This window comes from Loxodonta africana, chromosome 5 (assembly GCF_030014295.1).
Source record: "Loxodonta africana isolate mLoxAfr1 chromosome 5, mLoxAfr1.hap2, whole genome shotgun sequence".
Classification (NCBI taxonomy): Eukaryota; Metazoa; Chordata; class Mammalia; order Proboscidea; family Elephantidae; genus Loxodonta; species Loxodonta africana.
Window position 1 is genome coordinate 83994165 of NC_087346.1, and position 26721 is coordinate 84020885.

The window sequence follows — 26721 nt, forward strand, 5'->3', positions numbered from 1 at the left end:
AAGAGCTCAGGCTGCTAATCAAAAGGCCAGCAGTATGAATTCACCGTGTTCCCTGGAAACCGTATGGGGCAGTTCTACTCTGTCCTGTAGGGTCGCTATGAGTTGGAATCGACTCGACGGCAATGGTATCTTTTTTTTTTTTTTTAACCCTAGCACCTGGAGCACAGTGGAACCCTCTGAGACCTCTCAAACTCATGAGTCACTATAAATAGCAACAACATCAACTCTCCCATGACACATGTAACTGCACTATTCTTAAAGTCTCACAGCATGATAAAATGGAATAACTATTGTAATAGAATAGTCAGTGGCAATAAGGAATGATACCCTTACACAGTGTAAGAACTGCTATGGGGGAGCACGTCTAAGTGACTTAAGACAATTGTATTTCAGATACTCAAATCGGCTTCAGAGATTTACATATTTAACGGGCTAAAGAAGACTGAAGCACCGTAACACAGTCCTCTTGCATTCATGAGCATGGCAGAGGAATAAACAGCAATTATTTGTACCACATAAAACATAACATTGCTGAGCCAACCCAGTGCCACCAAAAACACAAGTATGCCAAACATTTTTCCTTTCTGCACAGCACTGCCTTCATATTGCTGACTTGTCCCACCCAACAGCCCTTCTCAGCCAGACTGATTTCACTGAGACACACAAGGGAAGAGCCAGAAAAAAAAATCCTTCTCACGAGAAAGAGAACACACCATTTTCTGGCACCATAAATCCTTAGAATGTATAGCAAAGGTCAAGAGCTGGAGATTGCAACTGTTGAGTAAATTCAAGGACACATTGCTAAGCAGAGCTGCCTGCCAGTGGCAGTATTCACACAAAAGAACAGCACAATAGATATCACCTCCGCCCCCTAAAGCTCTTGATTTCTTGGTCCCTCCACCTGCCAACTAGCATCCAGGGTGACACTTGCTGGCAAGCTAAGAGACTGAATTTAGGTTGCTTCCCTCAAAGATGCTGTTGGGAGCCAGGAGCAAAGCTGACAGCTAAAGCAAAGAAATATCTAGTGAGAATTTGTGGATCAGAAAATGCCAGAAGTGCTTCCAGGCTGATGATTAGTGTTCATAAAGCAATTGATCTCTACAAAGTTTTCGCCTAAAGTTTTGGGCATTACCTGAGTGCAATATATGGGAAGAGATGAGCATGAAGAAGGTGTTCTGAGTAACTCAAAAAGAATATTTGCTAACGTTTGAGTGATTGCTATGTGCCAGAAGCACTGCTTTACATGAATTAACTCCCTTAATACTCAGAACAGTATGAGTTAAGTTATGCAGTATGCTCTCTTTATGAAAGAGAAAACTGGAGCACAGAAAGGTTAAGTAATCTGCCAAGGTTTCCCTGCTGGTACCAGCTAGGATTCAAGCTCAGGTAATCTGGCCCAGATCTGCGCTCTTCCTGCGATATACTGCCTTTCCAGTAACATTACACTGCAAGTGCCTCCTTCTGACAAGGCAAACTTTTTTAAGTTTTAAATTATTTTTTTTAATATAAAGGGCTTTGTTCTCAGGCCTGAAGATAAAATACTTCCTCCTACTTATATAAGATGAAAAATAGAAAGATGAAAGAAGACAGTTTAGTTCTTTTGTGTTTGTGTTTTGTTTTGTTTTTGAACAGGGACGGAATCTTTATTACTTCACATGCATTCCAAAGATCCCTCTCTCTCCTGCAAACGGGCTCATTTTCTAGATATTCAAACACTGTATAGAAGTTTAAAGAAATCTTGCTTTATGATATCAAAATTAAGGGCCTTATTGGAAAACATTTTTAAAAAACCAAGAGGTATGAGGTCAGGTTGGGGGAGGACACAAGGGGTTCACTGGGAAAAGGGGAAGTCAAATGACAAAACACCAAGTATTCTTGGCTCTTATGAAAAGCTACTCTGTTCATTTACCCGGAAGCACCAAACAAAAGCAACTGCCCATTGCTCTGTTTCAGCTTCCTGAATATAACTGGATCACCAACTGGCATCCATTGTTCGAGGCCCACAGAACAATGTTCACTAGCATAAATCCATCAGATCTGGTACATATCCAAAGAGCTAAAAAAGGGTACCACAAGACCGAAGAAGGGCTTGCATGTACATACCTAGTGAGAGGATTCCACAATGGAAAAGATGTGTGTGAGAGGCAGTAGGCACCTCCAGGCACTGGTACATGTTCAAGCTTGTCAAGAAGTATATTACACATGCGATCAATATGCAGAACAGGATGTTCTATTTGTAGCTGTGTTGCCCAACATTTTACACATCTTCAGAGTATCTACAGTGACAAAGTGACCTGAGAGTCTCCTATAAATATTCCAAAACACTACCAAAATAAGACGTGCAAAGGCCAAAACCAACTATGATGGGAAGCCATACTGTGCTTCTAAAACCTATCCTAGCCAAGACCACCTTTCCCCCACTTTCTGGGCAACCCTTGGATGACGGCAGCTGCTAACTAAGAGGGAAAAAAGTGCACGGTGGAGGAGGTAAAAGGGTTATTTTTAAGAAAGTGCACAATCTAACTTTTCTCTCCACCACCCACTGCACACCACCTCCTCATTCCCTTGTCTTTCCTCCTGCTTGTTCCTCCATTTCACTTTTCTTCCCCACCCTCCCTCTCCCAGTTCCTCCACACTTCTCCCACGCATTTCTTCCCCTGCTTCCCGAGGTGAGCCACCAGCCCTGACACCATACTGGGAAGAGCAGTCCTGCAAGGACTTGAAGCCATTGCCCAGCTCAGATAGGGAGATGAAGCTAGTTAGCTTCCTCCTCAAAGTTCCAAATGCTTAAGAATAAAGACACACATTTTTTTAAACCTTGTCTTGACATCAGAATCATAGATAAAATAAAAAGCATCTCTGTTATACGCTGAATGAACCTGTTAATTATGTCATCTTCCTGATGTGCCTAAATACTGGAAGATTTTTGGCTTATTTCTTCATATAAACGCCCTTTACTATTCAAGTCCATGCCTCTTTAATGTGACTTCTGAAGCTGAGATCCCTGAGCTCTGTGTGGAACAGTGAATATTTTTAAGTGTCCATGAAGAATCCACATGCCCTGTGGATCAATTTCTTCCATTATCTGTGGACAACAAGCAACTCAATATACTCCAGAGTCATCTACCCAGACCAACATGCCACCTAGGAAACAGTTAAAATAAAGAGGTGCTTTCCAAAGTAGGATAATTAAAATTTAGGGCCAGGTTTCACACGGTAGGGAAGGCAGGCAGGGAGGGGAAATACAAAGGTGATGTGCAAGGCCTAGAAACAAGAAAATCAGTTTAATCTTTACCCAGAATGTGGGAACTACTCAGGTCAATAAAAGAAAGGTTTATCCCTTCCTTTATAGTAATCCATTCATTCAATTACCGTTCAATAAACATTTGTTAAACACTTTCTACGTGCCAGGCACTGTGCTAGGCCTGTACAGAGGCACTGTAGCGAACAAGACAAAATGGATCTTTGCTCTCTCGGAGCTTACCATCTGGCATGCACAAAAGACAAAACTATCAGCTCATAAAATTACCAGTTGAAACACGTTATGAAGGAAACAAACAAGGAGCCAAAAAAGAATAACATGGCGGAACCTACATTAGATAGAACTATAAGGGAAGGTCTCTCTGAAGAGGTTAAATTTTAAAGGTGGGACATAAAGGAAGAGAAAAGCTAATGAGGACAAGAATGGGGTGACAATCCTAGGAAAAGAGAACTGCAAGTGCAAAGGCCCTGAGGCAGAAAAGGTTTTGGCACCAAGGAACTGAAAAATATATGTGTCTCAAGAAGAGTGACCAAGGAGAGAGTAACACAAAGCAAGGCTGGTGAGACACTCTGGGCCATGATGCCAAACCGAAATTTTATTCTAAGGGCAACAGGAATGGCATGACCTAATTTATCCTTCATGATGGTCAATGTTCTCTCTCTCTGAAGAAAGTCTTAGAAAAAGGAGGCTGTTGCAATTGTGTAAGTAAGGCATAATAATGCCCTGGACCAGAAAACGGCAGCAAAACCGGAGAGTGGCAGACAGATGCAAGACATATTTTAGAAGCAGTATAAACAGAAGTCCTTGATCGGCTGCACGTGGTGGCAACAAGGAAAGAAGCAGAGATGACTCTTACCAAGTTACTCCCTTCATGCATGCTTTTAGAAATTACAGCACTACATGATCCACCTGCAGGCAACAGTGGGAATCTGGTCTATGCGACATGGTATGTCTATAGGCATAGTCACTCAAACACTCTAGATCCCAGAAAAACAGAAACTGTACGTGGTAGCTCTTAGGAGACAATAATGACGCACTTGATAGATATATCATTAAGTGAATTTTTGTCATGTTGGTACCAGGATATTGTAGCTTTGCCAAATCAGAGTTAAATGTCTTTCAATAGCTGGTGCAACAATTCTGACTTTTGAAGAGAACTGCACCAGATAACCAGCTACCAATCCATCTAGTCTCCATCATAAACAGTGGAGAAAATGTGGTCATTTCTAAAAGGACCTTCATGTCAAATGGGTTGACTCATGTCAAACATGTCAAAGTCATAGTACAGCATTAACTTACTGACCACAGGGAAAAAAAATCAACTATCAAATGTGAATTTATAAATAATTTCATTATGATCATTGGACAAGTTGATCCTTAACTGCCTCTCCCGAGGGTCCCTTTAGAAACCTAGTATACAACATAATACAGCACTTCCCAGGGAGGAAAAGAATAGATGGTTCTGTTTCTTTTACATGCTGCTCTCCAACTGATTCCCAAATGCCACAGAAAGCAACAATACTCCCATGCTAACACACATTTAGTCTCAGTACCTTTCTGATATATTCATTCCTTATTACCTGGGAGATGGAAAGAGACAGAGACAAAAAGAAAGACAGAGAAAGACAGAAAGAGAGATAGACAGCGCACACACCAGGGAAGGGACCCCTTTGTTTGTGGTTCAGGCCTTGCCAACACAGATAGTAAATCAAGATAAACAGTAGTAATTTATCTGGAAAGGAACATTATCTTTTGTTCCTCCAGACTATTACATGTGACCTTTTTTATCTGCATTTCAAGGACTTTGCTAGAAACAGATCCCATTATTTTAGTCAATATACGAAGGATCACTTTCAGAAAGGCTTTCTCCAAGCAATTCAAAGAAAAGTACATAACTTCAGTCTCTTGTCTGCTAGTGCCTTCTAAGTCTTATATTTTTCCCAACACCTTTTAGTTCAGTGGTGCACCTCTAAGATCTCCTCAGATCTTTTGATGTTTAATTGGATGGTCCATCTGCATTGCTTCTCTCAGCATAGTACTTCTCTAGCTGCCCTGCCACCTGCTCAGTTCCAGCTGTGAGACTATAAAAGGTTCACATCACTACACTTCACACCCTCTTTAATTTAACTCTGGAAATTCACTTTTCAACACCACCTGAGCTGTTCATTCTAATTTGGCCTGTCATCACAGGCAATGACTGCACTTGATCTTTATCTGCACCACCCATAATGCATTTTATTGCAGGTTCTATATTTCTGCAACTGTAGCAATAAGACAAAGAATGTGCAGATCTCTGCCAAAAGAAAAGCTGTCACTATGTAACTCACTCCTGTTGAGGAATCTCCCCAAATTGGCATGTGTTTCTATAGCTTCTCCTTGTACTGCACATACTCATTCTCACTTCAGCCACAAGGCTTCCCTTCTGGCCAAACATTCTCCACGTTAGAAGAAACAAAAAGCCATATACATTTACACCTAAACATACAGTCTACCCTACCATTTGACTCCAAGAGTGTTCTTTGACTTCCTGCTACTCTGTTTTTAATAACATTTCTATCGAATAGATGGTATCTAATATGTCCAACATTTCAGAGCTGTGTCACTCTACATTCTTCTCTGACTTACAGGATACTTTCCACTATTCCTTTTGGAATCGTCAACCTGGCCCACAACTTGCTTAAATGTCATCTATAACCCTGACATTTGGAAAACTACATAGATGCAACTCTTACCTTGACCTAGGAGTCCTTCGGTAGTACAAATGATTAAGTACTCAACTACAAGTCAAAAGGTTGGCAGTTCAAGCCCACCCACAGGCACTTCAGAAAACAAGCATGGTGATCTGCTTCTGAAAATTACAGCCTTGAAAATCCTGTGGGGTGATTCTACTCTGCAACATGCGGTCGCCATGGGGTCACCATGAGTTGTAATCACCTTGATGGAAACTGCAAACACCTTGATCTACCAAGCAGCAACAATTCAAAACCTGTCCTTGAATGGTCTTCCAGTTACTGTGGACCACTGTAGCTAAATACAGTGTAACATTGCTCATTTTCACTATTCAAAATCTAGAATACATAACCATGCCTAAACATTGTCAGATGCTTTTCTGATCAACTCAGAATCTTACAGATGACCTTCTAGATCAACCTGCTGGTACAAAAAGCCATCTCCATAGACATTATCTTTTAGAGCAGACCATTCAGCTTTATTGTATTCCTCCCCCCTTAGCCATATGATCCTAAAAGGGTCTTTCCCAAGGATATGGGAGTGAGGCAGACAGAGGCACCAACACCTGGAGAGTACTCACTGAGAGGTTTTAAGATGCTGCTGCTTGATTCGTCAGCATTTTCCACATCCGATTTGTCAGAGTAGTTCTCAGAGATTCTTTCCTTTTCCTTCTTTTCTTTGTGTCCTGCCTTTCTCTTGTGACGTCTCCTTCTCCGATAGCTCTTCGGCACATGGACCCCGATGTAGATGGTGTGGTGGCCTAAGGAAGGTACACAAATCAGATTGTATTCTCCACTGCATATAAGTTGCACAAGATCTACAGGTCAGAAGCAAATGTCTGTGAATTCAATATTACCACTCTATATTTGACAAGTTCAAACTGGACAAATAAAATTTCTTGCCAACACTCAGGTAGCTACAGTATAATTCAACCTCTGAGTTATAACTAGGGTTCTGTGTGTGTACACTCTAGTTCTGCCCATGTAGACTACATATATATGTGTGTATAGTTTATTTTGTTGTTGTTGTTAAGAATATACACAGCAAAACATACACCAATTCAACAGTTTCTATATGTACCATTTAGTGACACTGATTGCATTCTTTGAGTTGTGTAACAATTCTCACTGTCCTTTTCTGAGTTGTTCCTCCTCCACTAACATAAAATGCACTGTCCCCTAAGGTTCCTAACTAATCTTTCCAGTTGCTGTTGTCAGTTTGATATGTCCATAGAGGTATTTCTTAAAAGAGCATAATGCTCACGGCAGACATTTTTTACTAGTTAAGCTAAACTACTATTGCTTTGAAGAAGACTTCAGAGGATATTTTTGGTTTAAGGTTTAAAGGTTATTTCGGGGCAATAGTTTCAGGGATTATACAATCTTCATGGCTCCTGGAAGTCTGGAGTGCATGAGAATCTGAAACTCTGTTGTGCATTTTCTCCCTTTTGATCAGTACGCTCCTATGGAATCTTTGACCAAAATGTTCAGTAATGATAGCCAGGCACTATCCAGTTCTTCTTATCTCATGGCAAAGGAGGCAGTTTTTCATGGAGGCAATTGGTCACACATTCCATACCATCCTCCTATGCTTAGGAAAATCAAAGACTACTGAACCGCAAGTCTGAAGTCCATGATTCTGATCAGACCTATGCCATCAATTAATTACAAATGACCTTGAGCTTGTCCCTTAACCTCTCGGGGCCTGAACCTCATCATTTATACAATGAGGGGCTTAAATTAGGTAATCACTGAAGGCTCTTCCACTTCTAACCTTCCATGAGTCTATGATTATACTGAAGACAGAGCTGGGAAAGGAGTTCTTAGAGCTACAAAAATAAAGATCTAACTCAAAGTTCAAGAAGTCATTCTGCTGGGGATAAGATTTTACACTGAAGCTTTTTTTTTTTTTTTTTACCCAATCAGCAGAACAGAGACTTAGAACTGGGAGAAACTGAGAAAACTAAGACATACTTGGAGAGAAGATTTTAGAAATACTCAAATGTTCACACTAGAAAACAGCTAAAATGAATGTCAGCTACAGTGCCATTCTCGTTTTTCTTTTTTAGTTTCCAAAAGTTTCTAAAAACTGGTTGTTGCAATGATAAAAATAAACCCAGCCCAGCAAAAACCGCCTTGAAGAGAAGGGCAGGAAGAAAAAAAGATTGTGAAATGCTTTCACTTCTCTAGATGGAAGGAGCTGCAAAACTGACAAGTGGTATTATTTTTACAAAATCTGATAAGACAGAATAAAAAAGGAACTCAAAGTTTTACATCGTTTCATTTTTATTTTTTCCCCCAATTGGGAAAACTTTTACTTTCACTTTTTATACAACATAACTTCTGAATGTGGGAACCATCATTTCAGAAGTAATGTGAACAATTTTTTTTTTAACTTCAAATTAGATTAGATGATCTCATTTATGGGTTTCATTTCACATTTCTGGAATCATAATGCCTTGATGACAACTTTAGAGTGCCAGAGACAATATCATGTACCCACATGCATGCGGTATGTCTAGGATAAAATGCTATGAATTACTTTCCACATCCATAGCTCAAAGCACCATAATTCACAGGGGTGCTTCCTTAAATTGTTGGGGTTAAAAGAATTATACACTCTGAAGAAAGAGGTTCCAACTAAGGAATGCACAACCCTACGTGAATAGGGTATGGGGGGCGTGTGGCAGTGATGGCTCAGCGGCAGAATTCCCGCCTTTCATGCAGGAGACCCAGGTTTGATTTCTGGCTAATGCACCCTGAGCACGGCCACCACCTGTGTGTCGGTGGAGGCTTCCATGTGGCTTTGATGCTGACCAGATTTCAGCCGAGCTTCTACACTAAGATAGATGAGGAAGGAAGGCCTGGTAATCTATTTCAAAAAAATCAGCCAGTGAAAAACCTTATGGATCACAACAGTTTGATCCTGTTGTGCATGGGATCTCCATGAATCGAGGGACAACTCAATGGCAACTAACAACAAGAAATGAATGATTCAGCATTCAAAACAAAATACCTAATGCTTGGAATGAAGTTAGAGGCATCTGTACATAAAGCAGGATTTCCTCCCTCCTCCCAACACACACACACACACACACACACACACACACACCCCGACTCAACTGCTACAAAGCACAGTAAAATTCTCCCCCTCCCCCACAGAATATGCACCAATGAGAAAGTTACCATGTCTACCCATTTGCAGGCAAATTGTTCTCATGGGAAAGCTATATTATACTAGGAAATAGGAAATGTCTCAGAAACAAAGTGAATTAAGAAACAGTGTCAATTGTTTCCTGCTCTCTAGTTACTCAGGGAGGCCTGCAGCTTTATCTCAAGTTGCAACAATGTGTAAGCAAAGCCAACCAGTTTCTTCAGCAAATCAAAAGCTGAAAGCTTGGTTGCTTTCATTCAGGAATTAGGAAAATAACATGAAGTTAAGAGGTTGGCATTAAAAAAAAAAAAAACTGTCCATTAAATATTTTCTACTGCTTATTAAATAATGGCAACTAAGCAAAAATGATAATTAAGCTACATTAGTCATATCTGATGTTATGCAGAAAGATTTTTCTTAATATATTTACCCAAATCTGCACAGCACATGGCAGTCTACCTGGGATAATAGGATTTTAAGGTAAGATTTCTGGCTATGAAATAGCAGTTGTTATTGCCACCTACTTAACCAAAGACAGAGATTTTCAGAGAGTGAGCCTGGAAAGGAACATACATTACCCTCTGGAACCTAATCTGGGTTGTCATCATCACAAAAATGGTGCCATTATGTTCACATCTTGACCACAGGCATCCTCCCTGTGGCAGACTCGGCTTATTCCCATCTCCTCCACCTCCTGCCTCACCTGTGTTCCCTGCTCACGCTGTCACTCGCTTTCACACAGGCCGGGAAGCTTTCAGATACTAGACTGTACTAGGGAGTGGTATGGTGCTCAGATACTACACAGAAATATGGTTCTCTTCAAGATGTATTCCAAATCTTCGGCATTTTTATCAGCTTTGTTAAGGTATAAAAAAAAAAAGGTATAACATTCCATAAAATTCACTTGTTCTCAGGTTACAATTCAATGATTTTTAACATATTCACAGAGTTATGTGACCATCACCATAATCCAATTTTTGAACATTTCCACCACTCGAAAACAACAACAAAAAAATCTCTCACGCCCATTGGCAATCCTTTTCTGTTCCCACTCACATCCCCAGGCATCCACTCGCAAGCACTTTTGATACCGTCATTGATGGCCTCTGAGAAGCCATAATTCTCTGGTGCCCATACGGCTGTGAACTTTTTGTATGGCTCCTTACTGCAGGGTAAAATGGAATATCCACTGAGTGAAGAAGGTATTACCTTCCAGAAACTGCTAGAGTAAATCATGGCACTGAGCCGGACAGTTCAAAACTCAACACATCTTCCTTCTCCCCTCACACATCACAGGTCACTTTTAAATGTTCCTTGTCTGTCTCGTGTTCAGATAAAGCATAAGGATCATCATGCTGAGGTTAAGCAAATCTCTAGGAACTCGGGGACGGTGATTTCTGCTTCATCAATTACTTCTTAACCTCTTTACTTTGCCTGTGAGAAGAGCAAAATGGCCTCATTTTGCAGAATGATGTTAAAAAAAAAAAAATGCTTTCTCAAGAGGATTATCAAATATTTAGTAAGCTGTGCTAAGTAGCAAAAAAGGAAAATCAAAAGTAAGTAAAACAAGCTAGATTAGAAGCATTCTTGCTGTCCCACAGAATACCTGTCCTTATGGTCAGAAGTAACAATATATTACTAATGGAAATATTCTGTGTTGATAAGAATATCCTAGGTAGATCTCAATATTTATTTTTATTCAAATTCCTCTGCCTGTCTCAGAAATATGTCAAGACGATTGATGGCTATTTCTAAAAGTATAACTCATGAAATGACAGCAAGCTCTTAGAGAAGCCACAAAGGTTGAGGGTGTAGTATGAGTTTATATGTAAAGTGGAAGGAGAAGCTTGAAAGACAAGCTTTCCAAGCCAGCAGGAATCTACGAACAGTGAGAAGCTCAAAGAAATCAGGTACAGTTATAACTTATAAGGAAATTTTAGGCTCAAAACAAAATTTCTGCTTTAGTAAAAACTGCTTCCAAAGATAATGTGAAAACAAAAAGCAAAAATTTAAAATAGCTATATTTCTAAGGAAAGGAAGATTGTTTTAAATATTATTAAAATAAGGGTTACATTCTTGCTACTCACTGTTTTATAAGGTAAAACTAGGGGACTGTACATTTGATGGGGAGTATTTAGGTGTCCAGTAGAAGGGTACTCAGTCCTTTATTTGGCAGTGGCCTGAGTATCATGTGTTCAAATAAATACCCTGCATGCCTTCCTCTGACAGATGGTGCAAGTTCCCAACAAACTCCAAATGTCTTGGGGATATCTCACAATCCACACCACAGCCAGTACTACTGGGAAGAAAACATTGCTTTCCTGGTTATCTCTGAATGTCAGAAATTATCACTACATGATCCTGGTTTCTTCCCTTCCTCACCTGCTCCACCCTAGTTTCAAACAAGCCATTAGACACTGTGAAGCTATCGTGTCCAATTCTCCCAATTCCTAAGATATTTCTAAACTTGCTACATACCTTTAATAGTTGCTATAATGTTTTCAGACCAGTAAAGAACTCCTACCTACACTTGGACAGTAACTCTTAGGCCATTACAGTTAAAGATAGTTATATCTTTGCTACCAAGGATAATTTAGGACTTTAAAGAATTAAACTCATCAATATTGACAGGCCAGAAAAGGGTTTTAGAGCAGTCAAATGAAAAATTCTATAGACAACTGCAAGAGAGGTCTATTAGCTCCTTCCTGGGAAAAATGCTGTTGTGTCTACTGTGCATACAGATGATAAAAAAAAAAAAAGAAAAGAAAAGCAATCATTTATTGAATGCTTACAAATGTGCCAGGTACTGGCTAAGTGTTTTATATACAATGTCTCATGCAGGCCCTACAATGCCACAAATTAAATACTGCCATTATCCTCATTGTACAGGCAAAGAAATCAAGCTTTGGGGAAGTCAAGTTAAGGATGTTGTCACTAGTTAACCCAGTATCCTCCTCATAACACCCAGTAAAGAAATTTCTCTCTGATCTCAATATCAAGAATAGTTGAGTACTTCATCACTGCTCTGAGGTTTCTTGTAATGTGTACTGTTTCCATATCATAAATCTTATATCTGATTGTATTTCCCTCCTCCTATGGATTGCTAAGAAAGGGAAGAGACAAATTTCAAGCCAACTGATAGTGGATATTTAGAGTTTCATGACAAGCATTTTAAACACTAAACTCATTCTTCTAACTTTTCAATTGTTATTTTCACTTTACCCTAAACCTTTCTGGAATGAGACAGTGTATCAGTATGTTCTTTTAACTCTGACATATCAGTACTGTACTTAATCTAAAGGATCACCAAAGGGTGGGTAAAATCTTTGCCCAAAACTCTACCTTTCCCTAAAGATACCTCCATCCACCCCTACCCTCTGCCCCAAGCCTCCTATATACATCTGTAATTAAATACTGAAGGATGTTCCAAATATGACTTTCATCCAAATTGTTGCTCTTTCTGTCATCAACTGAATTTCTATTCTCTCCAGTTCAAAGCAAAGATTCCAGTACACTTGGTACTTTAAACCACTCTTTCAGAATTAATCAGCAATATTCCCAAAATATAAGTTAAAAACTGCTTATCTAAGGTAAGCTGGTCCTATGCCAAGATGCCTAAAATGTGTGCTAGCTACTGCCAAGGGGGATGTGGCAAAAGCAAAAATTCAGATAAATTTTTTTTTTTTAATTATGAAAAGAAAAATGTAGAAAAGGAGGCAGAGACCCTGGGTGAGTGACTGATCATAAATACTACAAAGATATTACTTTTTGGATCAAAAAAAAAAAACTCGATGAGAAGTATATGCATATGAAAAAAATAGTATCAAGTACAGATACCATGGAGATTGTATGCCTGGCATACAACCACATATAAAAAATTGATCTCTGTATAATCCTAAACATTTTAATAAATTAAATACAAATAACTTGATAGTTTGTTACTCACAAACTCCTAGGTGTCCATAAGCAGCTCTAATAAGATATCATCAAAGTAACATCGCTAATTTACCTGTGCATAAAAACCAGCTCATGAAAAGAAAACTCCCTGATAAAGCATGGTATAATTTTGCAGTTAACAGAGGGTAATTCAGCCCTTTATGAAATGCATGAAGACCTAGACTTTCAACACATACTACTACTCAAGATAAGGAATGATTTCTATTTTCATATTTTGGATAGGGGCCACTTTTTACATAGAAAAAATGCATATGTTTATTTATAGATAATTATATATTACATAATTATTTGTAGATAATTACAAATGTTGATGAGTAATCTATTTTAATATCAATGCTACCAATTACACTTTAGGATCAGGCATGCAAGCACATAAATGAAATGAAAAACAGGGAAATACTTTTCTTCCCACTGAACTGCAAGGGAATTTTGTGTACTGAAAGCCTCCCAGGAATTCTTAAGGCAACCTGAGGTTCCCCAAGCAAGACTGATAAGAAATCTCAGCTTGCTACCTGGTGTTTACTGATTACAGCAACTTTAATATTTAATATTTGATGATGAAGATGATAACAATCTCTAGGCACGAACAAACAGCTACAGGAAAAAGGTCTCATACATGAGGCAAGTTTATGGTTGCTTAGCTAGACTCCTGTCCTTTAACTCAGCAAACTTCTGCATCTGCCTTCTAAGTGTTCATCTTCAGTGAAATAGTCCTAACTATGTTGTAGCCAGTTGCCATCAGGTTGGCTCTAACTCACAGCAACCTATGTATAGCAGAACGAAACATTGCCCAGTCCTTCGCCATCCCCATGACTGTTGGTGTATCTGAGTTCATTGTTGCAGCTACTGTATCAATTCATCTCACCAAGGGTTTCCCTCGTTTATATTGGCTCTCTATGTTACTAAACATTATGTTCTCTTCAAGCAATTGGTGTTTTCTAATTATAGTTTATGATTATAGTTCTAATTATAGTTTATATCTATATGCTCATGGATATAGAGATATAGATATCATTTTTATGGGCAATCCAAGTGAAATAATGTTGATAAAGTGTCTCCCACTGTGTCTGGTACACTTAGGCACGCTATAAATGTTGGTCCTTTTCCTCCTTTTCCAAAAGGGAAAAAACAGCGCTATTTCTCCTCATTCCCACCCACCTTGAATTCTGATGAGAACTCATGAACACCCTCTGCTCTCTAGCAAAACCACTCCAGAGCATTCAACCTGAGCAGAACAAAACAGCCATCATCAGACTTCATACAACTCATCCCTCGGTTGGCTGTTTTAGTCATTACAGAGTTTAACTGCTCAAAGGAGTCAACACCATGCATAGCCTCAATCTTCCCTCACCCTGCCCAAAAGTAAGTGCTGGGAAATCTCCACCCTGCTCTGGGCAAAGTTTCCCCCAGAGCTTTCATGCAGTTAGTGCCAAAACAGAGAAACTAGGCCTGTTAGTCCTTTTACTTGACTGAAAGGAGTACAGTGGAGCCGAAACAGTGTCAGGCAGAACAGGGCTATGAGCGAACAGAAGCCACCAAACAGATGAGCCCTCTGCTCATCCTGATTCCCAGAACCTCAAAGGCAGCTGGAGAATTTTAATGTGCAGTACACACGCAGTCAGACAAAAACGTACCTGTGAGCCACACAGGGGACTGACAGTTTCCATTATTTCTCTTGTGGTCACCATTTGCACAAATGAATGGGAAGTAGGGTTGAAAGATACAAAACAATGGCTAACCCAATGGTCATTGATGAGTGGACTTGCAATGCAGCCAGATAACCGCTTAGAGAGACACATAAATGCACACACTCATACTCTCATTCAAGCCACATTGTCCAGCTCTAACTCTATTACGGCTTCTCTTTTTGCAGTGGCCTAAGCCCTGGCTGAGCAAGAAGGAAGAATAGTCTTTGGCTGCTACAGACAGATAATCCACAACAGAGTCAATGCACTCATGGCTAATCCGGCGTCAAATGTTTAATGTTAGTAGACATAGTTCCCTTCCCTCACTTACCTGTATGTAGGTAATGAGATAGGAATAATTCTACGGGATTATAACAATGACCCAGAACTAAGGAAAATATTATGAAAGATTAATTTAACCTAGTTAAGCCAATCCCAGAATTTTCATTGCTGTGGTTTTCCAGAAGAGCTCTGGTGGTGCAGTGGTTAAGTACTCGGTGACTAATTGAAAGGTCCATGGTTTGAACCCACCAGCTGCTCCACAGGAGAAAGATGTGGCAGTCTGCTTCTGTAAAGATTATAGCCTTGGAAACCCTATTGCGCAGTTGTACTCTGTTCTATAGGGTTGTTACAGGTTGGAATCAACTCGATAGCAACAAGTTTTGGTTTGTGGTGATCTATATTCACCCACAGAAAAGAACTGCATTCACTGACACAGCAGCAGGTAATCATTCCTGTAGAGTTGAAATGACCTTAAACAACATCTGGTTCAATCTGTGCATTTACTAGCAAACAAACTAAAGCCAAAGAGCCAGTTAATGATGCACAGAGACTAGGAATGCTGATATCCCCAGATATGTAAGGCTTCCTGTCCCACTTTCCCACTACCATGTACCAGCCCCCACCATAACTCCCACCTTCTAAAAAAACATGGCCAAGGGCAGGGGGTAGGGGGCGGAATTACTTCTTTCAAGATATTATCTTGCTGCAAAAGATCCCTTTAAAATGTTGAAAAACAAAGATGTCACTTTGAGGACCCAGGTGTGCCTGACCCAAGCCATGGTATTTTCAGTCACCTCATATGCATGTGAAAGCTGGACAATGAATGAAGAAGACCAAAAAAGAATCAATGCCTTTGAATTATGGTGTCGGTGAAGAATATTGAATAGACCATGTACTACCAGAAGAATGAACAAGTCTGTCTTGGAAGAAATACAGCCAGAGTGCTCCTTGGAAGTGAGGATGGCAAGACTTGTCTCACACATTTGGACATGGTCAGGAGGGACCAGTCCCTGGAAAGGACATAATGCTTGGTAAGGTAGAGGGTCAGCGAAAAAGACGACGACTCTCAACAAAATGGACTGACACATTGGCTGCAACAATGGGCTGCAACATAGCAACAATTCTGAGGATGGCGCAAGACCAGGCAGGGTTTCATTCTGTTGTACATAGGGTCACTATGAGTTGGAAATGACTCAATGGCACCTAACAACAACACTTTCCTAGGGGGAAGAAGGGTGTGGGCGTCAGGTATTCTCTGAAATTTTTTCTCTCTTATAGCCACAGAATGATAACTTTAAATCCACAACTCTTAGTTCCATAAGCTGTCCTACAATATGAAGATGACCTGGCTGTGATGTCGGTCCTCCCACTGATCACCAATCAAACAATGAGACCAGCCAGGCTTGTGTCCTCTTTCTCAATTTTTCCTAAGTTCTTCCAATCCCTTTATTGTTCTTCTGTCAGTTCTTCCCAGTTCCTATTGCAGATGCTTCTTCTAGTCTTTATTCATCTCTCTTTCTAAATTCCTTTCCATCCGCAGACGGAAGAGATCTCAAGTACACTTTGTTGGAATGAGCACTGCCCTGGGAAAGTCAGGAAACCTGGTCTTTGTCCTAGTTATTCCAATTACTACCAGTGTTACCTTAAGTAAATTACTTTAACCTCTCCATGACTCATCTATTCATCTGTAAGGTAAGAACATTGAGTTACTTCTCTAAGATCCTTTCTAGCTCTAAAAATTCTGAAACAATTCTAAATATTTTAATTGGTTATGTGTAATGGAGCACATAATGAGGAAGGCTAAAAGTTTTCTGCCATCATTGCAACTTCTCATGATGAGGGTTTTCTCTTTGGGCACTCTTCAACCTATTGCATTTAACTCCCACCTAAGCAGGCTACCCACACTGCTAATAAAAACCACCAATCATCCTCTTCCTGCCAAATCCAGTGGCTACTGTTCAATCCACATTTTACGTTAACTTCAAAAAAAAAAAAAAATTTTTTTTTTTTTCCAGGCAGCGTCCAAGACTGTTGATCGCTTGCTCCTTTTTGAAAGCGCTCTTCTCTTGGCCTCAGAGGTTCCACCCTCTTCCTGATTTTCCTCTTACTTCTATGATTGCTCCTTGTCAGTCTTGAAATGCTGGCTCTTGCAAATCTCAGTACAGTCCTCTTCTGATTATATTCTCTTGCCCTGGGTAATGTCATCCATTCCTATGGTCTCAAGTGCTAGCTATATGCCTAACAGAGCCCTGGTGTGGTACAGTGGTTAAGAGCTCAGCTGCTAAGCAAAACATCAGCGGTTTGAATCCAACAGCCGCTCCTTGGAAACCCTACAGGGCAGTTCTACTCTGTCCTATAGGGTCACTATAAATTAGAATTGACTCAACGGCAATGGGTTTGGTTTTCTGGTTTATATGCCTCACCAAGGAAAAAAAAAAAACTCTGTTGCCATCAAATCAATTCCAACTCATGGAGACCCCATGTGTTAAAAAGTAGAACTGTACTGTAGGGTTTTCTCGGCTGCAAGCTTTATGGATGCAGATCACCAAGACTTTTTTTCACAGTGCTGCTGGGTGGGTTCAAACTGCCAACCCTTTGGTTAGCAGTCAAACACAAAACATTTGCATCACCCAGGGACCTCATGCTATATGCCTAGGACTCCAAAATTCATATCTCCATCCCTGTCCCTTCTACTTAGCTCTAGACTATAAAGTACCAAAAAGTACCAATAAAGTACCAAAACCCATTGCCATTGAGTCAATTACAACTTGTAGTGACCCTATAAGACAGGGTAGAACTGCGCCATAGGGTTTCCAAGGCAGTAATCATGGAAGCAGACTGTCACATATTTCTCCTGCAGAGCAGCTGATGGGTTCAAACCATGGACCTTTGGGTTAGCGCTTTAAGCACTGTGCTATCAAAGCTCCCGCAGCAAAGTATGGATGGTTCAAAACCAATATTTCCAAAAGACTGCACGTCTATCTGCCATTCCTCCAGTGTTTAGTGTCTTATAAAATGGCACATGAATTTTCTCGATTGCTCACAGCAGAAATCCAGAAGCAATCGTCCCCATCCACCCATCTTTCCATCAGCAAGTGACATTCAACCCATTTATCTCCATCTCTTTTGTCCTCACTCTAGTCCAACCCAAAATCATCTCAGCTGAACCTCATCAATAGTCTTTCCACTTATCTTTACCCTCCCGTGAGGCTCTCTCCATCCAGCCACCAAAAGGCCCTTTTAAAAAATGCAAATCTTGTCTTGTCACTTCCCCGTTTAAAATACCTCTTCAGTAGCTCCCCAGTGCACACTTGACAAAATCCTTAATCTTTGTTGTTAGCTGCCATTGAGTCAGCCCCTGACTCATGACGACAACCCATACACAATGAAATGAAACACTGCCTGGTCCTGCACTATCCCCATGATTGGGGGTAGATCCAACTGCTGTGATCCATATGGTTTTCACTGGCTGATCCTCAGAAGTAGATCACCAGGCCCTTCTTTCTAGTCTGTCTTAGTCTAGAAGCCCTGATAAAATCTGTTCAGCACTACAGAAACCCAAAAGCCTCCAGCAACGGACAGGTGTTAGCAACACATGAGGTGCATTGGCCAGGAATTAAATCCAGGTCTCCTGCATGGAAGGTAACAATTCTACCACCAATGGTCCTCTGCCCTTTAATCTTTAGCGTGGCATAAAGAGCCATGAATTATTTGGGCCCTGTATACTTCAGACCATTCTCTTCCAGTTCACATGTTCAAGCCACATTGGCCTTATTTTCATTTCTCAAATAGGCTAACCTTTTCCTTGCCTTCAGGCCTTTGCACATTCCTGTCTGAGATGCTTCCCTTCATTCTTCATCTAGCTAATTTCTGTTCATCCTTCAGCTTTCAACTTAATGTCATCTCATGGGACCTATATTCCCTGTTATCCATGTAAACTCACCTGCATATATGTTACACTCTCTCACTGATCATATCACTAACCTTGTGTACTGAAATAATGGTTGCTTTATTTGACTGAACACTAATTGTACCCTTAATTGTAATATGCTAAAATTCAAAGATACACGTGACTCTGGAAAAGCAACGTTAAAGCTTATACGTGCAGTAGCTCTTACCATTTTATAAGCTTAAAGAAAAAGAAAAGCAGTGTCCATCAAATACATTAAAGTTAATAATAAAGAGTTAACACACGTACTATGCCTCTGGGTGGTGCAAATGTTTAAGCACTTTGCTACTAATCAAAAGGTTAGCAGTTTGAACCCATCCAGAAAAAAACAGAGGTGACACAAAAGAAAGGCCTGGCAATCTACTTCTTTAAGATTAAAACAAAACCAAAACCTAACCCGTTGCCATCAGGTGGATTCTGACTCATAGTGATCCTACAGGACAGTGTAGAACTGCCCCACAGGGTTTCCAAGGAGCAGCTGGTGGATTCAAACTGCTGACCTTTGGTTGGCAGCCAAGCTTTAACCACTGCACCAAATTGAAAACCTTATGGAGCGCAGTTCTAATCTGAAACATGTGAGGTCACCATGAATCAAAATCCATTTAACAATAACAGGTTCAGTTTGGTTCTTAACATAGGTACTAATCTACTAATTTGTTGATTACCAGGTATCAGTATTAGCTTTAGTCTCATAGTGTTCTGCAGTCAGAGCAGCCACTGGCTAGAACGTGTCAAGCAGAATGACAAATTACATGCAGGGAATATATCCAAGAGAGATAATATCTTGAATTTATAGGGTTCATCCTGAGAATTTCAAATTACTTCACTTATACTCCTAGCAAAACTGGGAGCTGGGGAGGAGAAAATTCTGTTTCTTTGTATAAGCAGCTGAGATTCAGAAATCAAGTAATTTGTCAAGGGTTTGTTGAAAATATCAAAATACTTCTCAGGTATTACTCAAGAATCCTTAGAGCATCTTTAGTATGGGGATAAGGGGATAAATATCATTCACTGCATTTCGCCTGGATGAACATAACCACCAGAGGATAATGACCTGTCTTGTGTCATCCAGAAATGCAGTAGCAGAGCCAGGAATAGAAGCAGGTCCTGAGATTCCTAGTTCACCACAATGGTCTCTCAACCACAGCACCGACTGAATAAAAATGAGTAGCAGTCTGAACAATCAGATACTGATTTAATTTGCCAAATGCCTGTATCCATCAGATTCAATTATGAGCTTTCATTCTACATCCAAGATATTTTCTTTATTTTTCAGTAGGGATAGAATTACTTATTGAAAATGTAATAATCAACCGGGGGGCTGGTTGGTGATTTAACCAATCTATAAATATGCAGTTCTGGCCCTCTAAAACTGATCCTGATATATTTGCCGATATGACTAAAATTTAAAACTGATTTTGATTTCCAGAGGTTTTGGCCTGGTAGAAGTTATTGAACATTCCACCCTGAAAATAGTAAAATAATCTCTCAAGAGGTTTAAGTAGAGTTTGTTCTCGTTGAAAGTCAATTGAGTATAAAGAAAGGTGAACACACTGGACACAGCACTTAGGACAGCTGACTTTTAATTCTAACTCTATGGAATGGTAAAAACAATTAACTAGATTTAAAAGACTTTCAGCTATTCAGAGAAAGGAAATATTTGAGTCACCAATACTGCTGATTCAAAGGATGTCACTCACCACCTTCCTTTCCTTCACCTCTCATCTCACCTGGCAATCAACAGATTCAGGGGCACAACGTTTGGAACCTCTTGTGACCCCATCGTAACAGGCCCTCACCTCAATCCCTTACATGCTATCAGTCAAAAAGTAAAATAAAACCTCACCAGCAAGCTTATCACAGCAAAAAGAAGTCTTCAATTCTTACTCTCCTCACCCTCAAAGATCCTAATTCTCAATTCCACTGTGATTCTCAACCTTGTGGTGATAAGATTGAGAAAATTATTAGTTGAGGGAAGAACGTACAGTATTATTTTTATACTATTGGATAATCTCACTTAATTCACACCTAAACTGCATGTTGCCAATTAAAAACAAGCGAACGGTTGCTATCAAGTCAGTTCTGACTTATGGCAGCACCATGTGTGTCAGAGTAGAACTGTTCTTCATAGGACTTTTAATGGATGATTTTTCTGAAGTAGATCACCAGGCCTTTCTTCCAAGGTACCTGTGGATGGACTGGAACCTCCAACCTGTCAATTAGGAGCTGAGCAAGTCAACCATTTGCATCACCCAGGGGCTCCATAACACAGAATAACTCTAGTTTATAATGCAAGAGGAGTAGGGGATGCCTATGTTTATACACATAGAAGAGACTATTGAATTCTCCTCACTGGTGGAAAAACACTACAAACTTCGTCTGTTTTCCATAAGAAGCAATTTTACAGGTGTTATTACACAATGGACAAGCATTTTTATTTTACCCTATACATAGCTATAGTTACTATGCCTCTTCTTGGAAAAAAAAAAACAATTTAACAAATTAGGGGCAATGTGTATCAGAACCGTCTTAACTATGAAAAGTAGGTCTCACATCCAGAACTTGCAGGAAATCAGAGTAAGTTCAAAGAGTAATAGAGAGCAGGCCTTAGAGTAAATTTCACTAGACCATTCTAGCTTCACTATTAGGAAGCATGGTTACGAAGAGAGAGGGTAGATGTTGATGGAAATGAATTAAGCAAACAAAAAACGTTTAGGCCAGTTAGAATTTGGGATACCCGTTGCTGTTGAGTCGATTCCGACTCATAACAACCCTACAGAACAGAGTACAACTGCCCCACAGGGTTTCCAAGGAGCAGCTGGTGGATCTGAACTGACGACCTTTTGGTTAGCAGCCTGAGCTCTTAGCCACTGCACCACCAGACCTCCATTAGAAATTTGGGAGATGATAATAATCATGGAAAATTATTGGCGAGGCCGTATCAATTAGAACGAAAAAGAACTGATATAGTACAAAGCACTCCTATTCTTAATGCCAGGTGCAGCGGCAATGATGTTTTTGCTAATTATCCAAATAGTCCTTGATGAATGCATGTTCAATTATTCTCCCTTTACAGGCTGAAAAACCCAAAATCCAAAATATATGTTGCTTCCTTCACTTACGTAATGATTCGGTAATAGAGCAGGTTTTGAACTTTTACTCTCAAATTGATGCTCAGCCACGATGCCTTAACAACACATGAATAAAACAAATGATAGCGAGTCTCAAAAATATCAAACAATATGTCTCAAAAATGTAACCAGATAAAGAGAGACTCGATCTACAGCCAAAATTGCTTCAAAGATATTATGTAAGAATTTCTGGATCCTTGCAAAACAGAACCCAAGTACCAAGTTCAGTTTTTAAAAAAACAGAGACACCTAGGACTAGAAGTGGCTCCGAGTGGCCCTCGTGCCCATACTATACTTCCAAGGAATTCTCTTCAAACAGAAAATTTGGGGAAGGGATGTCAGATTCTAGCTTCAAAAACCCAGGGAATTATCATCAAATTTCCTCAAAGCTAAAGAAATCTGTATATAAATAATGTTTCATTTCACTGACACAGCACGAAGGTGTCAGGCAGCTACAAAGCTAAGCCCTGCGTGCTTCAGGACCTCTGGCAAGCTTTCAGCTGAGGCCATGAAAATAAAAAAAAAAAAGATGCAGGAAGTTGGAAAAAACCTGTATGGGCTCAACCTGATTTGAGAAACCTAAATTGCTGTTCAGGTATCAACCTTTAAAGACCTCATGGCATTTCTTTAAAGCTTTCCAATGTGTGGGTACATTGTTTCTTTTAAGAAGTCTTTTCCTTCAGCAGTATTTGCCCAAGTGTTTCCTCTGTACATACTGTTTCTGAGCAATAGGAGTGAACAGCAGAGAAGAGGTCAGCAAAGTGCAACCGGACACTTATATCCAGGGCTCAGAATAGCCCCGACTCAGCCCCTCCCTTCCCTTCTGATAGCTTTTCATTCACTCCTTCTCGACAATTACGTTTTTGACCATTGTATAATTGTTAACAAATGTCTACCAGGCCCCATTTTTTTTTGTTTGTTTGTTTAAGAATACTACCTCCTCCAAAATACATGAATAGATCATCATAATATCCTCTAGTGAAAATAGGTTTAAGTCATTATGATTTCATGTCTATAAAATGTTGAGATTCTGACCTCCAAAAAGACAAGTCACCATTTCATCATTTTAGTTTCTCTTTAAAAGATGGAGAAAGGAAGGAAAGTGGATAGGAAAGCGCTGTTTTAGGAGTTTCTTTTTTGTACAAACATATGAATATTACGTTTATGTCGATGATCTTTGCAAAATCAAATAGTAGTAATACCAAGGATAGGATAAAGACTATATCATCTTATTTGACTAAGAGTAGTAAAAGAATCAAATTTCCAACTAAAACTTCAAACAAAGATTTAACAGGATTATATAAAGTAACGCTATATACCATATGCCTCATTTTTAGCTCATGTTATGTAAGTATCGATTGATTCCCTCTATTAACAAATATTTAGTGAATAGCTACTCTGTCCCAAACACTGTCCTACTTCTTCACTTTTACTTGGCTAAAGACAACTCTCCTGTAAATTCCATGCATTTTCAACAATACTGTCCCTCTTAATGTCCACGTGTAGAATTATTCTTGCATTTGGACATACGGGAGCATACTTCCTATTGGGCTCCGTTTTGAATGGAAGAGGAAAATCACCACGATACACCATAACAGCTTTAAGAGAGCTTCAGAAATGGAGACATGTTTCAGCCAATATTGTCTGGTTGTACTTTATGCTTCCTGAGTCGTCAGTTGGACTTCATGTTAAGTAAAGGCCCCTCCTTATGAAGTCACAGTTGCCAAGGCCTGCTGGGGAGTTACCTAGCCTTGCAGAGCCAAGGCCTTATCTCAAAGGATAAGGTGGAGTTTGCTCTTTTCCCCTATTGCAAAATATGAGAATATTAAGTAATCTGTTTATAGCATACAGACCCAAAATCCTGGCTGACAGACTTTTTAAAGGATAAAATATCCATAGGATCTCCTTCTGTATTGGAAAAAGCTACCTGAGACTCTTCCTATCTCAATTCATACCTCAATTCACCCAACAAAATTTGGCAATTTCCTCTTAAGTGTGTTTAATGTGAAAACCAAGTAGATGTTCCTCATGGTCAAAAGTTCTGGATCATTTTGGTAACATCAATTTGTCACTGCAGAACAATTCTGTGGATGTACACGGGCTGGAGCTTTTTGGTCCAGAAACAAATATGGCGATCTGAAATGCTGAAATTTTTAAATGCGTTTATTCACAGTAACTACTCCATGCCATAATGTCTAGTTTTACAAAGCCTCATGTGGTATAAGATAAGCAATCAGAGAACATATATCAAAGCTTCTATTTATTTTGAAGATTAAAGTTGGCAGTCAGTTTCCTTTTTTAAAAAAGAATCTCTTTAAACCACTAACACAAAATGTACATGAGGGAAATTATGTGAAAGCAAGGTTTAAGTCTTTAAATATATACCACATAGATAAATCCATTATTTAAACAGAAGGTGACTCCTCTTCTGACTCACTCGATTCTTAGCGAGTTGCAGTTGACAATTTTCTATTGGGTTTCTAGATCACGGATTAAGTGCCATGCCGCCCCCAGAGAGAAGAGTTGAACAAGGTGAACTAAAGGTGTGGTTTGAAGTGTCAGTCTCCTTCTCCTTTCTCAGAACTACAGCACTAGAAGGAACTATGAGAGTGCATCTAGCTCTTCTTATCTTCAGGCTGAGCTGAATTCAACCATCCCAAATTAGGGGGCCTAAAAAGAATTTTAAAAGCATGAACATTTCAAAGCAACTAGAGTTACTGGGTTTATCCACCTAAAAAAAAAAAAAGTTGCTGATGAGTGGATTCCGACTCATAATGACCCTACAGGACAGAGGAGAACTGCCCCCTAGGGTTTCAAGCAGTGCCTGGTGGACTCGAACTGCTGACCTTTTGGTTAGCAACCATAACTCTTAACCACTATGCCAGTAGTTGCTTATTAGGAGCACATCTTATTTGTGTAATTTTTTTTAAAAAACTAAGTTTTCTTTTAAGTTTACTATCTCCAAGTCTTAGTGCTCCAATATACTTCAAACCATGTTTATCCTAGAAGCAAGAGAAGTAACTACGTCCCCTTTGAATTTCTGATTCTTAAACTGGAGTATTTACTTCTGCCACAACTGTAGCAAAACAGCCACTTCAGAACAGAGATAAGTTTGCTTTCCTTCAAATACGCCCTGGTCTGTGCAATTAAAGGTAGGAGATGGACTCATGTGCTTGAGGAAAGTATTCCCACTAAAAATGTGAATTTTTTTAAAGGTCTAGACAAGCCAGTCATCTGTTTCTTCATTCTCAAACACTGCAGTGATGATCATCCATCAAGCCCATGCCTATTGCAGCCGCCTGACACTTTCACCTAGAGCCGCTCTAAAACGTAGGTGTTCCCAGCCCCACTGGATGGAGCCAGGTGAGAAAACTGAAGAATCACTTGGGAGGGTCTATGAATGGTTCCTAATGGTAGTTTCAAGACTTCCAATGTAGAAAAGCCTCCACTGTTAGAAGTTCTCCACCAAATGATGACACCATAAGCAACCACCCTGTAGGGTCTCAGGATTTAGCAAAAAATAACTAACAAAACATGCCTGGAAAGAAATGTAACCAGCTCAGGCTCAAATAAACTGAAAAATAATCAGGATAGAAGTCTTATTAGAGTGGGAAAAACACACAAAATCCACATGGCAAATTTAATCATCACAAAGCCAAACACACTTCTTAAATTTTGCAGGCATTTCTACCACCTTTGGTTTTCTTTTTGTTTCTCCTTACAGAGACCTGACTACAGATTTGTGTTCTATTCACTTACATTGTCTTAATTTTTTGCTTAAAAATCAAGGGAAATGCTTCAGGAAATACATTTCTTAGTCAAAGCCTTAAGAAACTTGTGTACAATATCCTATTGCAGTAGGGTGCTGTCAATCCCTACAGACCTTATAAACTCAAGAAGTGATTTACATCTCTGTGAACTGCGCTAGAACGTTATTCTCAAGAAAAGCACACACACATAAACACACACATTACATCTCATTCCCAGAAGTTCCCAAGCTTTCTCACCAAGTTTTCCACCTTAATTGCCCTAAGAAAATGATAGGATATTTGCTCAAACCTACATTGTTTCTCACAACCATATGCTACAGCTGTTAATACCCTTATCCGCTTTTGACACGGGGACAGTACAAGAGTCACCGCAATAGAGATTTAACATCACAGGTTACAAGAATCTTAGGACCAAAGTTTCACTATTTTGCTTTCACCAACTTCACATTTTCCCACAGTCATGTTATAAAAGTGCAAGGCACCCAGAAAACAATATGAAAGAAAATACTGTCGTTTCCTTTTTCCTATGAAATTTAGGCATCAGATTCTTATTAGTCAGACTCAAAAGCATAAATGTGGGAAGTTGAGAGATGGGGGGCGGGGAGAGGACAGAGCAGTGGGGGGAGGGGGGCCAAACTTCTGACTCTACATGGTCAAAAGAAACCTGCTAAAGAAACATTAGAAACAATGTAATAGCCATACTACTCATACCCAGTGACACAAGGGCATCGCTTGCTCAGGACCTGGTGTTGAGTTCAGTTGAAGAATCACTCCAGAATGCACAATGACCACCCTCTTTTTC

At 39.7% G+C, this 26721-nt stretch overlaps 1 protein-coding gene across 3 annotated transcripts in view; it reads right to left on the reverse strand.

Annotated features, from left to right (window-relative positions):
* The window catches only part of SLC4A4 (solute carrier family 4 member 4), a 392825-nt gene that overhangs the window by 308773 nt on the left and 57331 nt on the right, over window positions 1-26721 (reverse strand). For all 3 annotated transcript variants that reach the window (XM_064285722.1, XM_064285721.1, XM_064285720.1), the window contains one exon: window positions 6573-6752. In XM_064285722.1, coding sequence (XP_064141792.1) covers window positions 6573-6752 — 180 coding nt within the window. The remainder of the gene's footprint in view (window positions 1-6572; window positions 6753-26721) is intronic.